Source organism: Helicoverpa zea, chromosome 25 (genome assembly GCF_022581195.2).
Source record: "Helicoverpa zea isolate HzStark_Cry1AcR chromosome 25, ilHelZeax1.1, whole genome shotgun sequence".
NCBI classification, from domain to species: domain Eukaryota; kingdom Metazoa; phylum Arthropoda; class Insecta; order Lepidoptera; family Noctuidae; genus Helicoverpa; species Helicoverpa zea.
The window spans coordinates 6,811,150-6,834,503 of NC_061476.1; the positions used below are offsets into that span (position 1 = coordinate 6,811,150).

Sequence of the window (23,354 nt, forward strand, 5' to 3'; positions counted from 1 at the left end):
ACAGAGGACAAAGTATATAATTATTTATTATTTTTACATAATAGTTTAATAGGTTTTATTAACTTTAATGGGTCATATCTTGAAAAAAAAAACAGGTACCTAATTTAATACTTTTTGCTGTCTTTTAGGCTCTTGTCCTGAAGACATATTTTATTATCTGCCTAGTCTTTTCCTAAAGCATGATTATATATGATGCAGTACGTAACTGATTCTACTTTAGGTAGGTATTCTATTTTAAATAAAAAATGTCACGAAAATCTAAATGAAGACAACTTTTGGCAACCAGACAAGCTTTTAAACTGGTTGGGCCCGCTTTTAAAATTATTCTGAATAGAAATTATAATAGGTACATACATTAATAAAGATACGACGTATATAGATCGAATGGATAGATAATAATGTCATGTAGGCAACAGGTTTTTTAGTTTAGTTCTTTGAACACTTCACACTCAGGAACTACTGGTCGGATAGCAGAAAAATAGTGAGTGATCGCCCACTTACCAATATAGGAAGGATAGATTTCACCCGCGCGTGCGCAAAATAGTTTTCTCAGATAGCAGACATCAAGTAGGTAAGTTATTCATAAAGTTTTCGCCAAACATGATGGCGGTTCGTGACCAATTTCTGAGCACGCATACTTCTACACGAATATAATAAAGTAAATATGCTCTGAACTTCTAAAAATTCTGTCACTGTTGGAAACCCTAGCTTTCCAACAGTGACAGAAGTATTGTCCAGGTACGGGAAGGAGTTCCCTCGGGCCGCCGGGAAACCGGAGCAGGTGAAACTGTACGGAAATATCTAGTAACTTAATAAAATTGATTGGCGAGAAATACTCACTAAATAAATAAGTGTAAAGTACAAGTGGTTATTGCAAACTTTCCCAAAAAAACATGCTTTTAACTCAATCTGATGTTGATGACATTGGCCTACATATTTTATTGATTTTACTTTGTTTCTTGTCTTAAAAATACAATAAAATGTTTTTCTCAGTATCTACACTTCCTTGAAATCTGACACCACTGAGATAATTTACTATTAATATACCGCGTGCTCTTGTCACTTGCGCATGTTAACTTGCTCCAGCTACATGCACCGTGTAGAAGCACCCTTATGCGTTGTATGTCAGTCAGGACAAAATGATTAAAGATGTACATAAAAATATCTCCGGTATCCTTAATGATTGTAAATAAATACTTAAAGCAGATAAAACGTAACACAACCGGTTTTACGGGAATGCAGTTAATCTTGCAATTAGGTACAATAATTACCATTACCTACATTGATATGGGTCTGTTTTTTAACCAGTGTGCATTTTTTGTGGCTAGTAGGTACACGTTTAAAGATATTGAACTAACAGAAAAAAATAAAAATATAGGTAGGTACCTAAATAAGATAACAAGGGCAATCACAAAAAAAAAACTCAAAAAATGGGGCCGAAAAGTGCTGGAGTGGAGACCACGGACTAGCAAGCGCAGCGTAGGACATCCACCAACGAGGTGGACAGACGAGCTTATAAAGGTCGCAGGAAGACGCTGGATGTAGGTCGCCTCCAACAGGTATCTGTGGAGATCTAAGGGGGAGGCCTATGTTCAGCAGTGGACGTCCTATGGCTGAGATGATGATGATGAATCACAAAAAATGTATTTGACTAAACTAGTTATGTTCTCCATGGTAGGTAGGTACTAGGTACATAATCACTAATTAGGATTCTTATACTACTCCAGCCACTTAAATTGATATGTAAATACTGTGCCAAGGGCAATGCACTGACATAGTGCTTGAAATGATTAATCTATAAAATCTACATGAGCACTTGACAAAAACGACACTACAAATATAGGTAGATAAGTATGTACCACCTCCTTACCACATACATTATTATTTATTTATTTATTGATCAAAAGGTAGGTAGTTTTATAAAATGTAGGTAGGTAGGTACATTGTCCAACAAAACTATACACATACCTAGTTTGTCTGTTGGAAAGTAAGTATTTTAGGCACCTATCATTATGTAGGTATTTCAGATAGAAAATATAAATAATTAGGTACTTAATTAACACTGCAATACTTTTAATATAAATAGGTACATACAAAAATACAATTAAAATCATGTGTTGACTGTTTGACCAGTGTTATAACGAGTAGTAGTGGTTTGCACCGGAGCGGAATCTTGCGAACCGGTGAAATTCACCGGTGATTTGATCTCCGGATAATTTTTAGTTTAACTAGAAATCAAGTGTCTATTCAGTTTAGTTATCGTAATCTTGTGTATTCCCAGTAGTCCGAGATGGAACAACTGAATATTTTTTCTCAGAGAATCCGTTAACACAATTAACCGGAAACTAGATGTACCAACAACCTACAACGTAGTTGAAAATGAAACGGAACCTTTTTTTGAAAAAATCTTTATTTCAATAAATGATGCTGCTCCCCAAGTTACGAGAACAAACAAGAACACGAGTTCAGTCAGTACTCTCAACGCTGGTTTAGTCCTGATTATACCGACCAGGAACACAAGAAATCAAGCCCAAATTCGGAAAAACAGTTTTCTGATGTGGCAGTGATGACAACAGGACCACAGAATTATGTGGACGAAATTAATGAGAATATAAGAATTTCAAATTTAATGTTTTGTAAGTTCATCTCTCATGAACTTGACCGGTATACTGGCGACGAACGTTATACCATTATGCAACAACTTATGGAAGTCTTCAAAAATAAGAAAACATAAAAATAAGAAATACAAATATATTTAATAAAAATGCTGTAAAAATAGTGGGTAAATGTTGGAATATAAGCACGATGTACGTATAATACCTCCTTTACAAATATCCAAGATTATATAAAGCATACCTACTTCAATCATTCGTCAAACATTCAATCATTCAATGTTCACTTTAATCGTACGTTCTTACATTCGAAATATAACAGTCGTTCAGGATACATGTGTTTTCTTTGTCTCACCTGCACCCATATCCAACAGGTTATGGGCCCAGGCCGTTTTCTGTAGTTAAAAGTAATACAACAAAAATTTTAAATTCAGTGAAAGAGTGTAAATTAAAATTGCATTAACAATGAACAAAATATCACATCTTATGACGGTGTTATTTCTGCGTTGCTAGGTGATGAGCAACTCAATATGGTTTCTGTGAAGACTACGCCTACTATATACTAGACTACGACTCGATCATGAATTGTATAATAATAATGAGACCCACATGAGACCCACACTCAAAATAAAAATAATTAGTGCTCTCGCTGTGGCGGCATATTGGGCTGACAAAGTGTAGTCTCACTATAACACATGTCATCGACACGAAAGAAGAAGAATAAAAATAATTATCAACCCGGAAATTCAATGCATATAATATCAAAAAAAAAATGTATTGTGATCATTGCGGACGTCGGAATAATTTCAAAAAGGACTGCCGTTACTTAAAGGGACTGCAGCAAAATAATCAATGGGTGAACTTCAAAAGTCTGCCAATAACATTGAATACTGCAACAATGACCAGGACGGTTTCATTTTTATGATTTCATAATGTAAATTGTCTGCTAATTATGTAGAAAATAATACTGTTTATTTTCTTTTAGATTCTGGTGTGACAGATCATGATGACATATATGATATTAAAAAAAAAAAAAAAAATTAAAAGATTGACAATGTAAAAAGGTTTTAACCTCGTACGTCGAATTATCCACACCATTGAAGATCGGTGTTGCTATATAGGAAAGGAGTTTCAATCCTGGAGTTTGGTAAAGGGTAAATCGAGGTAACAACATAAATTCAAGGATCAATTGATGACGTTTTATATTCACCGGAGGTACGTTATAATATGCCAAAAGACTGGTATGTCGGTAATTTTTTTTTTTACATTTATGGTAAAAATAATAAATGTTTTATGACAGGTGAGAACATCAATCACTAATGTTTTTTTTTAGTATTACTTTTAAACAGTAATAATTCTCTGAGTAATTTAAATTTTGTTGAAGAGAATCACCAAGACTGTGTAAAAGAGTATAAATAATACGGCATAGGACTCACTTAAATAAACAGAAAAATCAAATGTTCAAATATGGAGTTGATGAAAATAATGTTTTTATTTGATAATTCTGATGAATTATGTGAACCTTGCATATTTGGTAAAAACCATGTACTGTAGATGATAAGAACTATTTTGCTACGTTTATAGACAATTTTATACATTACAGTGCAATATCACACTGTTATATATTTGATGTACCTACGCTAAGTCAGAAGTGCTGACATGTTTTCAAGATTTTGTTGCTAAAAGTGAAAATTTATTTAACCATAAAGTAAACTAATTTATATTGCGATAGTGGGCGAGAATATCTTTCTAATGAATTTAAAGATTATTATTGTGTTTGTAAGGAATAACTTAGGTACTGTTTAACAGTATCGAATAGCCACAACAAAATGGTGTCGAGGAGCGTATGAATCGTACGTTAACCGAAATGGCTCGACCATTGGTTACAAATTTAGTTACAAATTGGTTAGAAATTATATAAAATATTCTGGGATGAAGCTATATTAATATACATATTTAACAAATAGACTACCCACAAAAGCGCTCGCCAATAATAAAACACCATACGAAACATGACACAATCAATACCGAAAATACGAAACCGAAAATAAGTCATTCAAGACATTTAAAATAATGATGATGATTCGGTTCAACATGTTCATGATAAAACTAAAGCCTCGAAATTTGACGAAAAGTCATTTAAAGCCATATTAGTTGGTTACGACCAAAATGGTTACAAACTATTTACCTAATACAGAAAATAACCAATTCCCTATTGCGAGGGATGTTGATTTGATGAAAGAAAGTGCTTGCGGCACTAATAACCGCGTAGACAAGCACTGCCACAATCATCTGTCCAAGATGCTCTGTGGCCAATGATGATGATGATTTGATGAGTTGTATTTCTATAATACCTGTTCAAATTCCCGCCTAAATTAACAAGCACGATAACGACGATAAATCGGCAAAGTTAATAGGCAACAAATACAAACATAATCATTCCCCTGATAATAGCTCAGAAGCTGGACCTTCATCTAGCAAACTGAGACGTAATACAAATAATTCTCAAAGTACCCCAATAGATTATAAAAGGATTGATGACCCATTTTTGCTTATCGCTCACAACTGTTCAATCACTACCATGCACCTATTGTGACATTTTTAGTGGGGATGATTCTAGTATACATATGTTGAAAACCACAAAAAGTGAAATAGAGTCTAATCATAGAAATAATACTTGGACTCTCATAGCAAGACCTAAAAATTTTTAACATAAAAAGCTCAAATTGGGTATGTACAATTAAAAATAACGAGTTGGGTAAACCTACATGGTATAAAGCCCGATTAGTAGCTCGTGGTTTCACTCAACAATACTTACAAGATTATAACGAAACGTTCACTAATGTATTTCAAATATAAACTTTCCAATTTATTTTAACACTTGCAAATCAGTTTGATTTAGATGCCCATCTTACGGACGTAAAAACCGCCGTTTTGAAAGGCATTCTTAAGGAAGATATATCAAAGTATATGGAAGTGCCTTATGTACGCAATGCGCATGCAATGCTTAGTACATGACCAGAAATTTGTGCTGCTATAGGTATTATAAGTCAGTATCAAAGTAAAATTAATGAAGTTATGGAATTGGTTAAAACATCTTTTGAGATACATAAAAGGAACTCTTAAATTAAAGCTGACCTATGTGAAATGTGATTACAAACAACTGATGGCAGGGTATGCAGATTCTGATTGGTTGAGGCGACGTTATTGACCGCATAAGTACAACAGATCACATATTTAAAGTGTTTGATAACTGTACAATTTCGTGGAATACACGGAAACAAAATAGTCGCCGGTTCCTCAACAGAAGCTGAATATATGCTTATTTGAAGCTATAAGAGAAGCTATTTGGATAAAATCATTATAACATAGTTCTATTCTGATAAAACAGACAATGATGATATATGAAGTTAATAACAGTTGTATTAGCATCGCTAATAATCCTACAAATCACAAACGATATTGTGACGAATTTAGTTAAGTTTTTTATGTGTTGATTTGTGTGATGTGATGTGATGTGTTATTTATGTGTTTTTAGTTTAGTTTAGAATTAATAAGAACCCATCTGCCGCATTAGGCACGTCCTGTAAGGGTAGATGTAAGGTGGTATATGTAAATAAATAAGTAAATGTAATAACAAAATACCAGACAACCAGGCAACAGTCTGGAACTGAATGACATGAGGTTTAAAACTCATATATAAAAAAGCCACATTTTTTTAAGAAAGCATATTATAAGTTAGAACATTAAGTTCAAGATAAAAATGCTTAGAAATGTGGTGGTCCTGCTCCATAGGACATAACAATATCTAATTAATAACCAAATTAAAATTTTACCAGCTAGTAAAATTGTATTTTTCCTTTGACTATTTGTCTGGTGACAAAATATGTACATATAAAAGTATTAATTAATGTAAAATATGTGAATGTTTATACTTATTACAAGATAAGTTACAAAGTACATTAAAATATTCATATCATGTTTAATAATTATTCTTATAAATGGTATTTGACTCATGCATTTTCGTGAAACATGAAAATTTGAAGCATGAAGCATTTTAATGGTAATTAATTCTCATATGTTTTTGTTTGTGATTCTACATGACCTTCGCATGCTGTTATTGTATGTATCAATACATATAAACTGTAATACCATACTATGTATTTAAAAAAAAAAGTAACCATGGAGTTACTTGCCTCTTCTTCTCCATAGGAAGCTACTGTTGGAATGAGCAACTAGAATCAAACTTATTTATGTTTTTGACTTTCATAAGTGCTTGTTATGGTCTAAATGAAGTAAATGTTTTGACTTTGACTTATGATGCAAAGTTTTTAGAATTAAGTTGAACTTAATGTAAATTTTTGAATAATTTCAGTTCAATGATTTTATTTAGAATGCTATTATGTTTATAATCTAAGCTGTTGATCAAAGTTATTGTAATTTGATATGCAGCAGGTACTATTTATGACTGTATAAAGTGTATGTAAATATTGCATATTGTTCTATACTGTAATATACAAATTGAATTTTATTTATTTATAATACTTTTTGCACAAATAGTACAATGGCGGACTTAACGCCTTAGGCGTTTTCTCCCAGTCTACCTTTGGGTGGTGGGGAAATAGCAGTGGTAGGTGCAGTTATTAGATATTATCTACATGCAAAGAAAAGAAATATATATATATATATATAGAATATATGGACAATAATAAATAAAATATATACATACATACATATTAAATATATACATTTGCCATGAGAGACAAAGGAATAAAAAAAAAATAAAAGAAAATAAGCTATGGTAGCGATTCTGCCAATTTCTTGTGAATGTGGTCGCGTAATTTCTTTTTAAAGGAATATCGACTGTTAACCATCCTGATTTCCAGAGGAAGCTCATTCCAGAGAAGAATGGATTTAACGAAAAAGGAAGAATGAATGATGTCTGAACGGTGAGTAGGGCAGTGCAGAAGACGATTATTTGAAGAACGTAGATTTTTGGAATGTTGAGAACACATATATTGGAAGTGAATTATATACTGTATATATCAAACAATGTTTAAGGTTCTTCTAACCTACAGACAGACATGTGTTGCTGGGGAGTTTGTTACGCCACTTCTTCTTCCCAGTAAAAACACATAGGAAGTGGTGAAAGGTGGGCGTTTTGGTGGCTGTCTTTTATAAATTCCTGACGTTCAAAAGGTGCTGTTTTGCAGCCAAGTTTGGGTAAACGATTTTTGACTTATGATTGTATAAAATGCTTGTACATTTGAGGGGGGCTGTTGGAATATAAGCACGATGTACGTATAATACCTCCTTTACAAATATCCAAGATTATATAAAGCATACCTACTTCAATCATTCGTCAAACATTCAATCATTCAATGTTCACTTTAATCGTACGTTCTTACATTCGAAATATAACAGTCGTTCAGGATACATGTGTTTTCTTTGTCTCACCTGCACCCATATCCAACAGTAAATGATTAACAATCAATAAAATATTAAGTCTTTTCTTTTATTTGGCTCTATAACCGGAGAGTACCGGTTTTTCTCCGGTGTTTTTTATATAGTTCGGCCATTCAGAGAATGCGTTCCTGACACGTCGCGATTGAACTGACGACGTAACTTTGCAATGGCGTTGCAGTTACGATAAAAATATTTTTGCTGGTTGTTTACCGTTTTAACAATTGAGGAGCATTAAAACAACATTATTATATCAATAATCAATGAATGTAGTTACGTCGTCAGTTCAATCGCGACGTGTCAGGAACGCATTCTCTGAATGGCCGAACTATAGTTTCACCGGTAGAATACCGGTTTTTCTCCGGAGGTCTATGCTCCGGTGCAAACCACTAACGAGTAGGCGGTCTCATGTTGCACTACGCTGCGTGGTATCGCGTAGCTTCCCGCGGAATCGCCGGAACACGACACCCTTCGGCCGTGCTTCGCGATGCTTAGGATTCCACAGTGATGCAGTCAGTCATCGGAGGTTTGCCACTTTGATTTCCAAAAGTACCATTTGAAAAGCGGCCTGAGTCAAGCGCCTTCCTTTGTGTCATGGGTAGGTGGTAGGTACTGTATGGTTATGGCCTAGGAACCTACCTACCTACCACCTACCCATTATTTCAATGAGCTTTATTAGGTACCCTCTGGGCTTATAAACATACCCATGTCCGATGAAGAATACGGTCCACACTGGGTTGTATTCGTTTATTTCTTTAGGTTTACCTCTGCTACTTGCTTTAATTTGGGATAATAAATGAAAAAAACGTTTTATGAATTACCAGTATTTATTAACTTAAAAAATTCAGTCTTACAAGCAGTAAAAGTAATGAGAGGAATGACTAAAATTAACAGAGATCATCATTTACTTGTCACCATTAGCCTGGTCTTTCACTTCCTTACGAACTGGTCCGGTCTGAGTGATGGGGACTTGGCGCTCACCCTGGACAGCTAAAGGCACGTTCCTGGGAGCAGTCACAGTGAGGACTCCATCCGAAGACAGCCTAGACTCCACTGTTTCGGGCACGCAACCTTCAGGCAACGCGTAACGTCGTGTAAACTGGCGGGAAATGAATCCGTGCTGGTCTTTCTTCTCTTCGTGTTTGCCTTCAACCACGATGTAACCGTCAACAGTCTTCACAGAAATTTCCTCCGGCGCAAAATGTTGCACGTCGAGATTCACTTGGAACTTATCCTTGTCAGACTTGATGGAGGATCCGACGTCACGTGCGGCTGCTGCGAGGTGGCGCCAGGGTCTGTAGTACTCTCTGTTCACCAACGGCGCAGCAGCGGCTTGGAGAAGGTCTTCTGGCGTCAGCCCCAAGCCAAAGTGCTGTTCCATGAGGCGTGGGCGGTTCATCTCGTAATCCAACAGGAATGGTAGCAGAGACATCTTTCTGAATTACTTTTTAACTTCGAGACTTCGTAGAATTGTAGAATCGCAGAGAAATTCTTCTCCGAATAGCTTTGCGATCGTTTCACAGTCGCTTGTTCAAATCAAACTGATGACGTTCGGCGCGCGCAGTTGTTTTTAAGCGGTGGCGCCATCTACTAGAATATCGTAGAATGATCGCGAACGCAGGGCCGCCCAGACTACGGGTCGCTGGACGCGGAATGTATTGATTGCGACATTGTGAAACGATAATAGCTTTTTGAAAAAATTACAATTGGAGACTGAATTGGGTCTGCGATTAGGTACGTTTACGGAATAAATGTCTAAAACGTTAGTTAAAGGTATTTGTGCTTAAAATGTGTTAAAAGTAAAATATTTCATAAGAAATAAAGATCTTATACTTACTTCTAAGAAAAATACATGTCAATACGACTGTCTGTAAAAAAGTATTAGAAATAAAAATCAACTCTCAACGTGCAATTTAAAAAAGTCTGTTTAGAAGAATTTAAAAGAATTTAATAATTAGAATATGAAAATTATTGTAATTTCCACACGCTATTTATAGTCTGTTTTTTAATCTCGTAGAATAAACTGTCATTTCGAGTGTTGTCAATTTATTGCAAATTCTTAAATAGTGATGTGGCACAACCGAAACTTAGCGTTAATAAAATCAAGTATCGTTTTTTTACTATAAGTCATCCTGAAATAATGGGCTTATCCTTGATGATTACGCATGGCTTTGCGTGGTCAGATATCCCTGGCAGTTTATAGCATGTCGTACAGCCGTGTGTACGTACGTGAATTTTAAATATAAAACTTTGAATGAATTTTAAATTCGTCTATTACAGATAAAAAGTTACGATTCAACAAACCGGTATCGTAAGTACAACACTGCACCAAAGAGTTAGCAACATTATTTGTAAGTTTCACATTTTGCACGTGTCAATTTAGTCTACGAGATTAAAAAACAGACTTTAGTATCCTCCAAATATTCATGACTCATATCCTGTTTCATACAATATTATTTTGGACTCCCACACCTATCTCCGCATCTGTGAAAGCCTAACTAACAAACAAGAACAATTTTGCATTTTTAAATCTAAATGAGAATATGCATAAACATAAGATTGATTAGCAGTTTGCTATATCAATACGAACATTTAATGATTCAAGATAAGATTTAAATACGACGAAGTAAAATGAAAATATATTTATGATACATAGTTAGACCCCTGGCTTGAACTCCCCTGAACAGAACGTCGTAGAACATTCCCGCGCATTTGTTCAAACCAATCGCGAGGCAAAACAGTCTTTGACTTCTCTAGAATGTTCTATTTTGCTTTTACACTGCCATCTATTGTCGAGTAGCCTAACTATTTATAAAGCAAAGTGTATAGACGTTTAAACTCTCATATTTTTTTAATAGATGGCGTTGTTTTTAAGAAATTTGTATTGAACTTTTAAATTATTTGAGACTTGTTAAGGAGTCTTTTAGTCACGTTTTAACATATTCTTTTTTTTTCTAATTTTAAAAGATAATAAAAATATAGTGTTATTGATAATAATGTGATACGGTTTTTGTGAAATTCATGAATTCCTGAATTTAATTTAGGTCTTATCAGCATAATTATTTTTAGGAGTTGCTGGCAACTTTTTATAAAATAAATAGCAACGCCAACATCATAAGTTAGTGATGTGACGAACAAAATCGATAATTTTAATCGACTTAATATAAATGAAAACGATAAGTGTGGCTCGAGGCTGTTGAATCGGTTATTATTTCGTACTAGCTGTTGCCCGCGACTTCGTCTGTGTGGGCAGTATAGAATTTCCAATTTTCCAATTTCGTTCATTGCTCATCCCCCGTAGGTGATAGCGTGATAATATATAGCCTATGTGTTGAACCGGCCTCCAGGTAATAGTCATGCAAAATTTGATTTAAATCCATGCAGTACTTTTTGAGTTTATCCGGGACAAACATACAGACAAACAGATAAACAGACATGCAGACAAAAATTCTAAAAACTACATATTTGGGTTCAGAATCGATAATGGATCACCCCCCAAGTGTTCTTTTAAAAAAATATTCAATGTACAGTTTTGACTTTCCTATCATTTTATTATATGTATAGATTTTTCCAACAGATTAATAACTCAGAGGAAACCTAAATAATTGAACTTAGAAGAAGAAAAGAAGAAAAATTAAAAGTTATAGGTTCTTATATTTTATTTTACAGAAGTGCTACGTATAAGAATTTCATAATTATGTCTCAATCCCAGGGATTTCCAGAAGCTTTTCCAGAAGGGAGGTTAAAAGTTTAGTTTTTATATTTAAAATATATGCACATCCGTAAAGGCATAAGCTCTTAAACTCTAAGCATGTTTGCGGGCTTCAGCTTTCCAAAATGCGAGAATTCTGCAACGAACAAATGCATTCTAGATATATAATTATATTTTATTTTTGAAAACAAAGGCAAAATCATACAACTAATATAATGGTGCTACTGATAAAAAATTGCCGCTGCCTCGACACATTCACCTCACTACACGGTCGCTCGCTGCGCAGTGGTCGGTCGGTTGAGTTGACTGACGTATTTTTAATTTGCATTCGCTCCATGTTATCGTGTTGCGAGTCCGTGTGGTAATTTTATAGTGCGCCTTCGATTACACTATTTGTCGAGTGCTGTGATTTTTATAATACATTTTAATATATATACAAACAACGCTAGTTTTTAAGTGAACTGTGTAAGAGCGTTTTTTCAAACACTCGCTACATTGTCGATGTGATCCTCGTTTTAGTGATTTTATTTGTGTGACGATGGCAGATAATTCGAAATTGACGGAGGAAGAGAGGACTGAGATCAGGGAGCAGTTTGAACAGGTAAGTTTGCCAGTTTTCATTCAGATAATCGTTAATCAGAATCGATTTGTCGGCATTTCGTGCGGCTTGAGAATTTGGGGCATTGCTTATTCGTAATGTTTTGCAATTTTCGATGTACAGTTTGCCGTTTATGGAATTCTCGCGTACGCGTGTATAACGTGTGTTTTTCGAGGCCGCGTGTGGTCCCGCTTATATGCCTTGCCTCCTTAAAATCGACGATGTATACATACATATACATGAAAACCATCGGATTTGGTCACGTTTTCTGATAAAATAAACAAAACCCCTCGAAGATGCATGAAAATAAAAAAAAAATGTGATACACATACTACTTATTTTTTTAACTTGTTTACTGAGGATTGCAGAAAGACAATATCAATAATTTATTGTTCCTTATTGAAGTTATTCTACAATTATTATTGACATACTTAAAAGGAAAAACAACTATGACTTCATCAGTGTGTTTACTGCCTAGGCAATGGCAATTTAGCATAGGTATGGAAACATATCTATCTATATATACTAATATACACAACACATTCTTGTTTGTACTCAAAGCTCCAAAACTACTGAACTGATTCGAAAAATTCTTTCACTATTGGAAAGCTACACTACTCTAGAGTAATATAGGCTATATTTTATCCCTGTACAAGTAGAAGTTTCCCGGATACGTGTGAAACAACAGGAAAACATCAAGTACATAATAATAATCATCTGCATAGATTTTTTCCCAACTATGTTGGGGTCGGCTTTCAGTCTAACTGGATTGCTGAGTAGGTACCAGTGATTTAAAAGGAGCGACTGCCTATCTGACCTCCTCAACCCAGTTACCCGGGGCAACCCAATACCCCTATAAGACTGGTTGTCAGACTTACTGGCTACCTATAATGACTGCTAATGATGTTCAGATGACATTGATGATAGCAGAATACATAATAAATTATAAACAGTTTTAGAAACTGTAGAATTCTAGACCTTAGACACATAAATGCAGTTTTTTATTGCTTGTTATCTACTACTGATAGTAGCCGCTCAATAATTATTGCAAAACATTCAGCTTGCATTGATAAGTTATGACAATACATTAAGATAACATACAGTCCATGTAAGTTATTATTGAAATACTTTTAAATAGGTTCTGACAACAAATCACTATACTTACTTTAAGTATTATCTGGAAACAAAAAGTATTTATTTGTGACAACTGGAACACTATAATATCATTTATTCTTTCCCTAAGTTGTTGTATTTTTCCATCATCCTCCGAGCCTTTTTCCCAACAATATTGGGATCGGCTTTCAGTCTAACCGGATGTAGCTAAGCACCAGTGCTTTACAAGGAGCGACTGCCCTATCTGACCCCCTCAACCCAGTTACCCGGGCAACCCCTGGTTAGACTGGTGTCAGACTTACTAGCTACTGACTACCCGTCACGACTGCCAGGGGTGTTCAATGACATTGTTGTATTTTTCCGAACAATGAATAGAAATACTGCCAAGTTTATCTTTATTTTATGTAAATCTAGACCATTTCATCTAAACAACTCCACATGATTTTAGATCTTTAATGAACAGCTCCATAAAATATCAAATTCCTTAATGACAGTTTAAAAGTTCTCCCAGAAATAAACAGTAACATTTTCTGAATTTCTAAAACAAACATAATAAATGCAAAACATATTTATTCATGCTAATATTGAATAGAAAATTTTAATAACACAATTAATATATGAAGAAGTTAGCACAGGCCGACATTCTCATTACTTATGCAGGCAATGCAGTTTGTTGCATGCTAAGTAGGAAATGCAAATATGTGTTAGTATTAACATACCCTAAGCCCTAAGGTATTGTGAAATATCATCCCAACTATAATACATGTGAAAATAACTCTTTATGGCAAATTTAAAATAAAGTTTGGTACACAGGGAGTCTAGAGCTGGAGAAAGTATGTAAGCTAGTTTTGATCCAAATACGAGAAGTAGTTCCCTCGGGACACTGGTTAAAGTACAGCAAACAGTTTGCAATAATATATAACACTCCTGGATAGGGTTATTTTTTTATACATTTTAACGCATGTATTTTCTGCATACACCATGCATATAAGGGGACAATTAGCTGGCCATTGACCGGAAATAATTAATATGCGTATTTAAATAAGTATTTACAAGCATGAAATCCTGATATATGCGTTTCACTCATAATATTTTAAATTAAATTCATGATAAATAAATGTAAACATAATAATGAGTTTCAAATTTTTCGACAAATACGATAGTTTATGAGGTAGCTTAATGAATGCATTAGCGGTAATGACTTGATTAACAAATGAGAGTACATATTTGTGTGATTCACAAACAAGTTTTTGCATATTTTTACTTTCATTTGACAGTATATCCTCCTATATTGCATGAATGTTTTTTTAAATATTTAAATTTTGAAGTCATTTTGTTATACAACTCATAATTTCTTATATGTAGATTAATTTTATTTAGTTTTTTTGCCCTGAGAAAATTACTTTCCGCATCAGGGTTATTTTTATTTTATTTTATTAGGGAAAACAAACAGTAGTATATATAGTTATACACAAAATGTTCTTAAAACTAAACTTAAAAAAATACACTACCCATTACAGGTTAAAAGTAGACGTCCTTTCTCGGGCTCTAAATGAACTGAGTATAAAATTACAATTAAATCTAATAGTGAGAAAGCCAAAGCCAAATTACTAAGCCAAAAAAGACATCTACTAGTCTAAAAAGCAAACATTTTTAGCTGCGTCCTTAAAACCAACTCAGGTGTGATTACAAGGGCTCATACATAAAATATTCCGAACGTCATCGGTTACTCAACAGGTAATTTCGTTCACACACGTTTTAATATTCAAAACCCGTCGATATTGTCGCCTTGACATGTATACATGTATATAGGTGTATATATTGAATACCCAAATAGGTTATAGTTTGCTTAGCCAATGCTTTGCACATGTTTTTTGATTCAGTTGGTATGTTGGTCGGTATTCCTCAGTGTAAAAACTGAGTCGATGTGTCAATGGTTTTAATATTATTTTCTGTTGAGCATACTTTGTGGTGTTGGTTTGTCTATCTATGCGTTACTATGAATGGTTAATAGGTAATTCTAGTTTCTTTCCTTGTATGATTGAGTTACTTTACATAGTAATTAAAAGTTCATTTATGCTTTATGAAATATATCTAGGGATTTTACCACAGATCACTTAATAGTTACTACATATGTAAACATGACTATGTATTAGGCACAAAATCACTATGAAATTTCACATTCTTTCAAAATAAACAGTTGTTTTAAGAAAAACTGATGTTTACGTTGTCGGCGAAGTTGGGCCTCTACGAACTCTACTCTACTCCATATTGCTTTTTTACTCTAATCCTCATACACACCAGATACATTGAGTTCACAGATATTTATTCAAGTAAATATTGCATTAAAGATATCATGTTGTTTCCAAGTAAATATTGCATCAAAGATATTAGTTTCAATCCATACTTCTGAAGATAAGAACTCTTTAATACTTAGGTATACTTAGACTTAGACTATACTAGGTATTAAGATAGTTCAAGACATGCAAATCTGAGAGTTAGTGAAGGTTATCATTCAATGGGTGGCGCTGCAAAAAGGTCACACACTATTAAGTATAATCTAAAGTACTTGAGACTGGGCAAGATACTGTTAAGTGTATTGATTTATTATAAAGCATGATGGTCTTATATTTTATACTTATTACAGATATTATGTTTTCAATTTATCAATATTACTGATTACCTTTTTTTCCTCATGGTTTCATCTGCGTCCCTTGGGAACTACTGTGTGTAGCTTTCCGACAGTGAAATAATTTTTCAAATTGGTACAGTAGCCTTGGAGCCTTTAGGGTACAGACAAACAAAAATGTTTCTTCTATATTATAGGCATTAATTAAATTATACTACTACAATATTATGTTTTCAGCTTAACAATACTACTTATGGATATTAGACTTTTTTATTAGTGCAAATATTCTTAGAGCGACATAGTAAACAACATATTTAATGACCTCTACAACGCATAGATTTAATTATCCAAGTGAGAGATACATATGCAAATTAATTTTTATGTCTATCTTTATGTGCAAGCAAAGGAGGGGACTGTCTATTCTTTGTACCGATGCCTATGAAAAATGTTAGATGTTTTCTATGAAAATTGTGTGTTGTTTTAGCAAGCAATGACCTGGAAACTAATTAATTCATAATGAATTTGCTGTGAATAACATTTTCATAATTATAATCGTAGTTTCTTGGGAAATATTAAACGCTTCTTATATTCATACTGGAAAACAGATGTACATGTTATTTTTGTGACTTAAATATTCCAATAATTTATTTTTTACATGTGCAATATCTTATTTTCAAGTTTCACATTATTCAGAAATTCAAATAAACTAAGTGAAAGCTGAATAAAGTATCTAAATATGAAATTTTCTGATCAATAGAAATGAAATGCACTTTATGCATCTTCAGTCTTCCACTTAGACCTCATTAGGACCTCCACAGTAACTCTTCGATGAATCATAGCATCGTACTCAAAGTAGGTCAATTAATCAATCAGTGCTTATAAGTTAACAGGCCTCTAGTTAATGTCCTAACCGCCAATAACGAGCTACTAATAGCATTGAGATAACAGTCACCCATTAGTCTAAAGACTACATACAGTCTATTTTAAACTCAACTCTAAGTAGTTTTAGCTATTTAATTTGAATTACAAGTTACTGAAGAGTTTGTATGCTTTAAGGCGATCATGTCATGTATTATTAGACCAATTTGAAAAATTATTTCAGTGTTAGAAGACCCATTTATCGAGAAAGGCTATTTTTTATCGGGATGCGTGAAGTAGTCCCCACGGGATGCGGGTGAAACTATTATTATTGCGAGAGGCTAAGTGCCTTTGTTAAAAATACCGCAGAAATCTCCCAAAGAATGGATTTACAGGAATTTTCCTCAGATTTCGTATCAAAAGATTTTCACAGAAAAGCCGTATTGTCCAACGAAAGCCACTTGAAGATATTTTGGGATCTAACAACTCATTGTACGATTCGGTCCTTATTTGGGAAGGAGGGTTCATTAAAATAATTCAGTGGTTTCAGTAATGGGAATATTATTATGGTCTAATTGACTGGCCTCTCCAAAATTTCTGTATTAGAATAGAATGAAACTTCAAGCTCTTGTTTACCTTATGAAGTGGTTGAAATCGTGAACTTCTTGGCCTTGGAGACTTGACGAGACTGTTGAGGTCGATAAAGCTATAATACCTAACTGTAAGCATACGTAAACTACGTTTCTGTAATAAATCCTTGCCATAAATGTGAAAGAAAATCTTTGTGATAACAACTGAACCGATTTAAAGTTCGGTACACACAAATATTATAGAGCTTGAGAATGAGATGGAAGAATACTTAAAACGTACTCTTTCACCGCGTAAAATGCACTGTACTCAAAAGTACGCAGCCCTAAGACAGTCAAAAATAAGCAAATCAGCAAAAGAGCCTTAGGCAAAACATTTTCCATCCATCCATAAAATACATTTCTTCAGCATCCTACCTAAATAAAATCTGTCTGCTTTCAAAGATTTGCTCGAACTCGAAAAGTTCCATTACAATATGTCTGGAGGGGCTCAAAGTCCGTCTGGCTTGGACTGAAAATGTATATTTCAGCAATACAAGGGGAGATCCGAAATCTCCAAGCTTGAATTTTCTGCTTTGAACTTATTTCTAAAGGTGCACAAGACTTTGCAGGAATTATCTAAAAGCCGAAATAAATTTGTGCAATGACTGATTTTGAAAAGACCTTACCCCTAGGCTGAATAAGTGGGGATAGCTTTTTGTATTTTTGGGCTCACTTGCATATAGTGGAACAGGAAGACCAAAGAAACGATGGATGGATTGTGTGAAAGGAGATATGGTAATAAAGAATGTTACTTGTGAGATGACGGCAGATAGAAGAGTATGGAAGGAGAGAACATGCTGCGCCGACCCCAAATAAAATTGGGATAAGGGCAGGGGCGTGATCATTGCATCATTAATATTGCCGTCTTTTAGACAATTTATTTCTCAATCCTTATCTATCTCCCTAATTTCATCGATGCTCCGTCATGCAAGATTCCTTTCGTCATTTCTCCAAAGACCACATAGGTACGTTTCTTTCACAGCCTATCAACTTCCCAACAAAATTCATACTAAACCTTCACTCACTATAATACAAATTCTTAGTAAACATAATATTTCTTAGGATGTTGTGTGTGGAAGACGTGAGCCAATGCGCCAAGTTAACGTAAACATCTACCAGTGATATGTAAGTGCCAACCCATGTTTATATTACTTCTAACCTTCCTTTGATGTACTGCAGTTACTTCAAAAGATTTGGCTTCAAGTGAAATGGTTGCTTTCAAGTTAGTTTTTGTGAGTACAACATCTTACTTTCTTCTGATTTTAGGGAGGTTCGAACTACATATTTGGTAGTATGTCGTCCAGGTTTCCCAAAAATGTCCTGATGAAAAATATTCACTTTTCTGAGGTTATGAACCTACCTTGCCATAAGCTAAATAGCATCGAAATGTGTAGCTTTTATGATGTAGTTTTCCAAAAAAAATCTGATGGCTTTCACCTTGTGCCTAAAGTTTGAAATGCAAGTAATACATTTTCCGTTTATTCGTCTTGGGGTTTTCTTCAATGGTTTACCCCAATACAATTTCGATGAATAATGGTCTTATTGAAATAGAGGAGGAAAACACACACAAAAAACATTTAAAAAAATCCCTTAAGTACTAATAATTCTTTTGCTTAAAACTATAGGCGTCATTTCAATTATGATGTTACTAAAAACTAATTAATTTAATACCTAAGCTTATGTTAATGTTTTAAGGTCATGCTATGGCTAATTTCATTAAACATATTGCTTAAATAATAATAAATAGAGCTATTAATTCGTTACGTGGGGGAGATATGCTATGTTTAAAAGTAGGTCATGTTATAATAAACATGTTTATGTTGGAATGAAAATATGTATAGTAGGGTTTATAATAATATATTCTAGAATGTGTACGATGGAAAATATTATCAAGAATTAAAAAAATCTACAGACAATAAAAGATACTGTGTATGAAAATACCAATTTTGCAAAACCCCCGAAAACTTATCAGTTACGCACGTATTTATGCCTATAACCTTTCTTTCCCTTAATTAATACTTGATTCGATAAGACACTTGATAAGCAAAATAAGTTATAAATATTTCAACTTCAAGGTCCTCGAAAAGGAAGTTGTAAAAAGTGTCAGAATTTTCACCGTTTAAAATAAACTTTTAAAAATAATCGCTTTGAACTTGGGCATGATCTTGAAGTTATTTTGACCTCAGTGGGTCGTCGGCTGTTCCGGTATGACTCATTGCCCTCAAAAATATGGATGTGATTGACTCATGGGTCACTATTTCTCGTTTTCGAAGGTCTCCTTTCAAAATAAACTGCAGTTAATCTATTTTTAGATTTTGTTTCGTCTACTTGTGAGGTGCTGAGTAACTTAAAAGGAGTGTTAGTTAAAATGCTGTTATGATTCTCGTTTTTTAGCTTGTTTTAGTGAATTAATGTTCGTACCTTTAGCTATATTGCTAACTTCTCGTACTTGCATTTTTGTTTGAAAAATTACAACTCTTATAGAGGTAGGAACGGGAAGTTACTAACAGGAACATAGACCAATATTTACATTACGGGCACGTGTGAAGTTTTTAGTATTAAAAAAATCTCAGTTTACAATAATCATCCTTTCATTTATTACAATATCCAATTAAACATAAACAACCAATAGAACCTTCTTCATAATGGCTGCATTGCAATTTTTAATTGCATCCAAAGATAATTAGAATACTTTATTTGCTCAGTTAAACACGGCATACCGTAGGTCGTTGTGCATCGACCTTGGGCCAAGAATGTGGTCTTAGCACTATGGCTATTAACAACTCTATGACACAAGACATAAGGTTTAATAAGGATCGATGTTTTTTCCACATAGCTGATTCTAGCGCACCTATGTAGGTGTTTATCTCGACGACGTTCTAAGTTAATAAAAGAACGAAGGTTCCATTGTGGTCTCTCCAACTGGATGCGACCGCTTTTGTTAGATTTTTTGTGTGTCCCTTCCAGTATCTAGACGGCCTTGAGATTTTATCTATGACGAGTTTAATGCCAAGTGCTCTTAAGTTGTGGCATTATGATTGAATGTACTTATTGCGGCTGCTTATTCATTATAGTCACGAGTGGACACTTGAGAACTACTCACATTAATCTATGCACCGACTCACACAAAAAGATTGACAAAAAGTTCGCTCAAAGCCCCACCAGGTAGCTTGATCTCTCTCACTCGATATTATGTTCCTAGAAAGTTCTTTCGCGAGGATTGGCATGACCTCCAAAAGACCAAGTTACGTTGGTTTAATTTGTACCAAATGGCATTGACCGCACAATCCTCGTTTGAATGGTCAAAATGAATATCATTAGTTACTATTCTCTCGATTATCTTATTAAGTATTGATGAATTACCAGAGAAAATAAAAGGTATTCACAACAAAGATTTTTCTGTGTATCTTGTTTAGACTGGATTCTATTAACTATTTACTCTAATGTCTCTTTAACTTTGGAATAGTAAATGGGGGAAAGTAATGGTCCTTAGTGTCGAAAGCAAAAGCAGAAACGAATAAATTCAATAAACAGTTCACACAATGCCACAACATTTACGATCCAACAATAATAAATTTTATTCACGATAAACCAAATTGCTAGTTTAGCAAAACGTTCGCAAACAGTGACAGTATCATGCAATAATGCAGACTTTCATCTAACCGCTGCGGTTACAAAACTATGATTCGTTCGGTTGTACGATGAATAACAATATGTACAGTAACACCCGGATTCACTCACGCAATCGGCGAAAATTTTGTTTTGTTACTTTCTTCGTTTTTAGATGTTATAATAATGTACATATTGACAAGCTATGTGGGTTTTAGAAACTTTAACAAAGCATCCCAGATTCTGGAAGTTGGTGAAATTACATCCATATGCCTGGGGCGTGTAAAGCTGATGTTCCTAAATGCTACTCAGCTGCAGTCGTTGCTACAATTCCACTTCTAAGGCTGTAAGACTATCAGATGAATTTGAGTAAACTCTAACACTAGACTTTTAAGTGTTCAAACATGTAGCTCTCTTAATATTAAGCAGAAGTGCCTAAAATACGAATTAGCGGATGAAAAGACCAAACTTTGCCCATCTTTAATCATAATAAAAAATGATTCATTGCTGTCTTAATTGATTTAAATTGTAGACGTAAATCTTTGATTGACGAATTGTGGTCTTGCAATTCGAGACGCCATTTTGAAACCAGGATGCGAAAAAAATGAATTGCTTTACCAGCCCCGGAATTTAATGGAGTTTCCGACGGATGTCTGGGACGCCTTTAGTAGCGTCGAGGAATTTGTATTTTGTATATTAGTGTAATGTAATTGTGCATTCAAGCCTTCCAGCCACTATGAAAGGAAAAGCGGTGAATGCATTTGTGGAGATTAAAATATTGCTTAGCAAACTACGGACAAGTTAATAAGATTAAACTTTTTCTCTTATATTTAATGAAGTGATTCTTTTATCTTTTGAACTAACCATGGATGCACTTATGTTCAAAATTCTGCCGATTATGATTGAGAGAGATTCCAGGATTTTGTGGATTGATGTGTCTATCCCAAAGCTAGATAATGCCTTTAGGTCTGCAGAAGTCAGTCAGCTGTGACTACCACTGTCTTAAACCGCCTGTTTCTTTCCTGCCACTGTAATGTAAAACTTCATGCCTTACAATTAAATACCAATTCCTTAACACTTAACATTTGGAAGGGCTAAGTGAAAGTTGCTCCGAAAACTCGAAATTTCAAGTACCTTTTGCAGACCAAGTGTAAGTAATCACCATGTACCTTTTGTCCCATTGCTGGCACAGGCCAGTCACAGGCTGGTCTTCTCATACAGAGACATAGCACGCTTGCTCAAGATAGATTGGCGACTTCAGATTTGCTTAGAAAGAGCCATTCTTACGAGGTTACCCTTCATCGTCAGCCAAAGTCAATAAGAAAGTTCACTTATAATTTTTAAAAGCTATGAACTGCTTGCAATCTCATGCTGATGATGCAGTCGATTTAACCAATAGAACTTCACGAAGGTGCTTTTTTATGACCACTGTCTCTTCTGATAGCAAGGGACTATGTGGTAAAAGATGGGGCACGTTTGCATGGAAGTAACCTAAACAATCTTGATTTGAAGACTACAAGATTGTAGTAATCAGGAAATGGTAACTCAAGCAAGAAGTATTAGTTAATACCAGTAATAAACCAAGTAATTCTTCTACAGTTGACGTTAACTGAAAAAGTAAATCATACAGTCTTAAAAATCACGCTAACCCATCCATCATTCGGTGTCATCGCAACAAGCCAATTGCATGATGCGTGCAAGTTTGCTTTCCAATTAATCGTAGCTGTATGACCAGTGAAATTACACTTTAATATTGATAAACGATATTGTATTGCGAAATTGTGATAACAGTATGTGTTCGACACGCTATTTGTGTGAGCTAATTTGTTTTACGCTTTGTTTCCTTCATGTTTGGCGTTATAAAAAAATTGTGTTGAATGTTATATTGTTTTATTAATATGTGTAATATATTTCACACTGCCTGTTTTACCGGCGTCCCTCGGGAACTACTGCTCGTACCCGGACAAAATATAGCCTATGTTATTCGGGCGTAGTAAAGCTTCGCAAAACTAAAAAAGAATTTTGTAAAATCGGTTCAGTAACTTCGGACCCTTTAATAAAATACAAATAAGCAGCAAAAATAAGATTGAGGTCCTTATTATAAAGTTTATTTTTCCCCTTACAATAGGTA

At 34.3% G+C, this 23,354-nt stretch overlaps 2 protein-coding genes across 2 annotated transcripts in view; one reads left to right on the forward strand and one right to left on the reverse strand.

The window, feature by feature from the left end:
• Positions 1 to 8,883: 8,883 nt before the first annotated feature.
• Positions 8,884 to 9,628, reverse strand: LOC124642777 (protein lethal(2)essential for life-like). Its single transcript, XM_047181416.1, has one exon. It carries the CDS (start codon positions 9,505 to 9,507, stop codon positions 8,980 to 8,982), a length of 528 nt encoding a protein of 175 aa, XP_047037372.1. The 5' UTR covers positions 9,508 to 9,628; the 3' UTR covers positions 8,884 to 8,979.
• A 2,418-nt stretch (positions 9,629 to 12,046) lies between these two features.
• Positions 12,047 to 23,354, forward strand: part of LOC124642547 (plastin-3) — a 60,227-nt gene continuing 48,919 nt past the window's right edge. Inside the window, exon 1 of the mRNA XM_047180977.1 lies at positions 12,047 to 12,388. Coding sequence (XP_047036933.1) covers positions 12,326 to 12,388 — 63 coding nt within the window. The 5' untranslated portion in view covers positions 12,047 to 12,325. The remainder of the gene's footprint in view (positions 12,389 to 23,354) is intronic.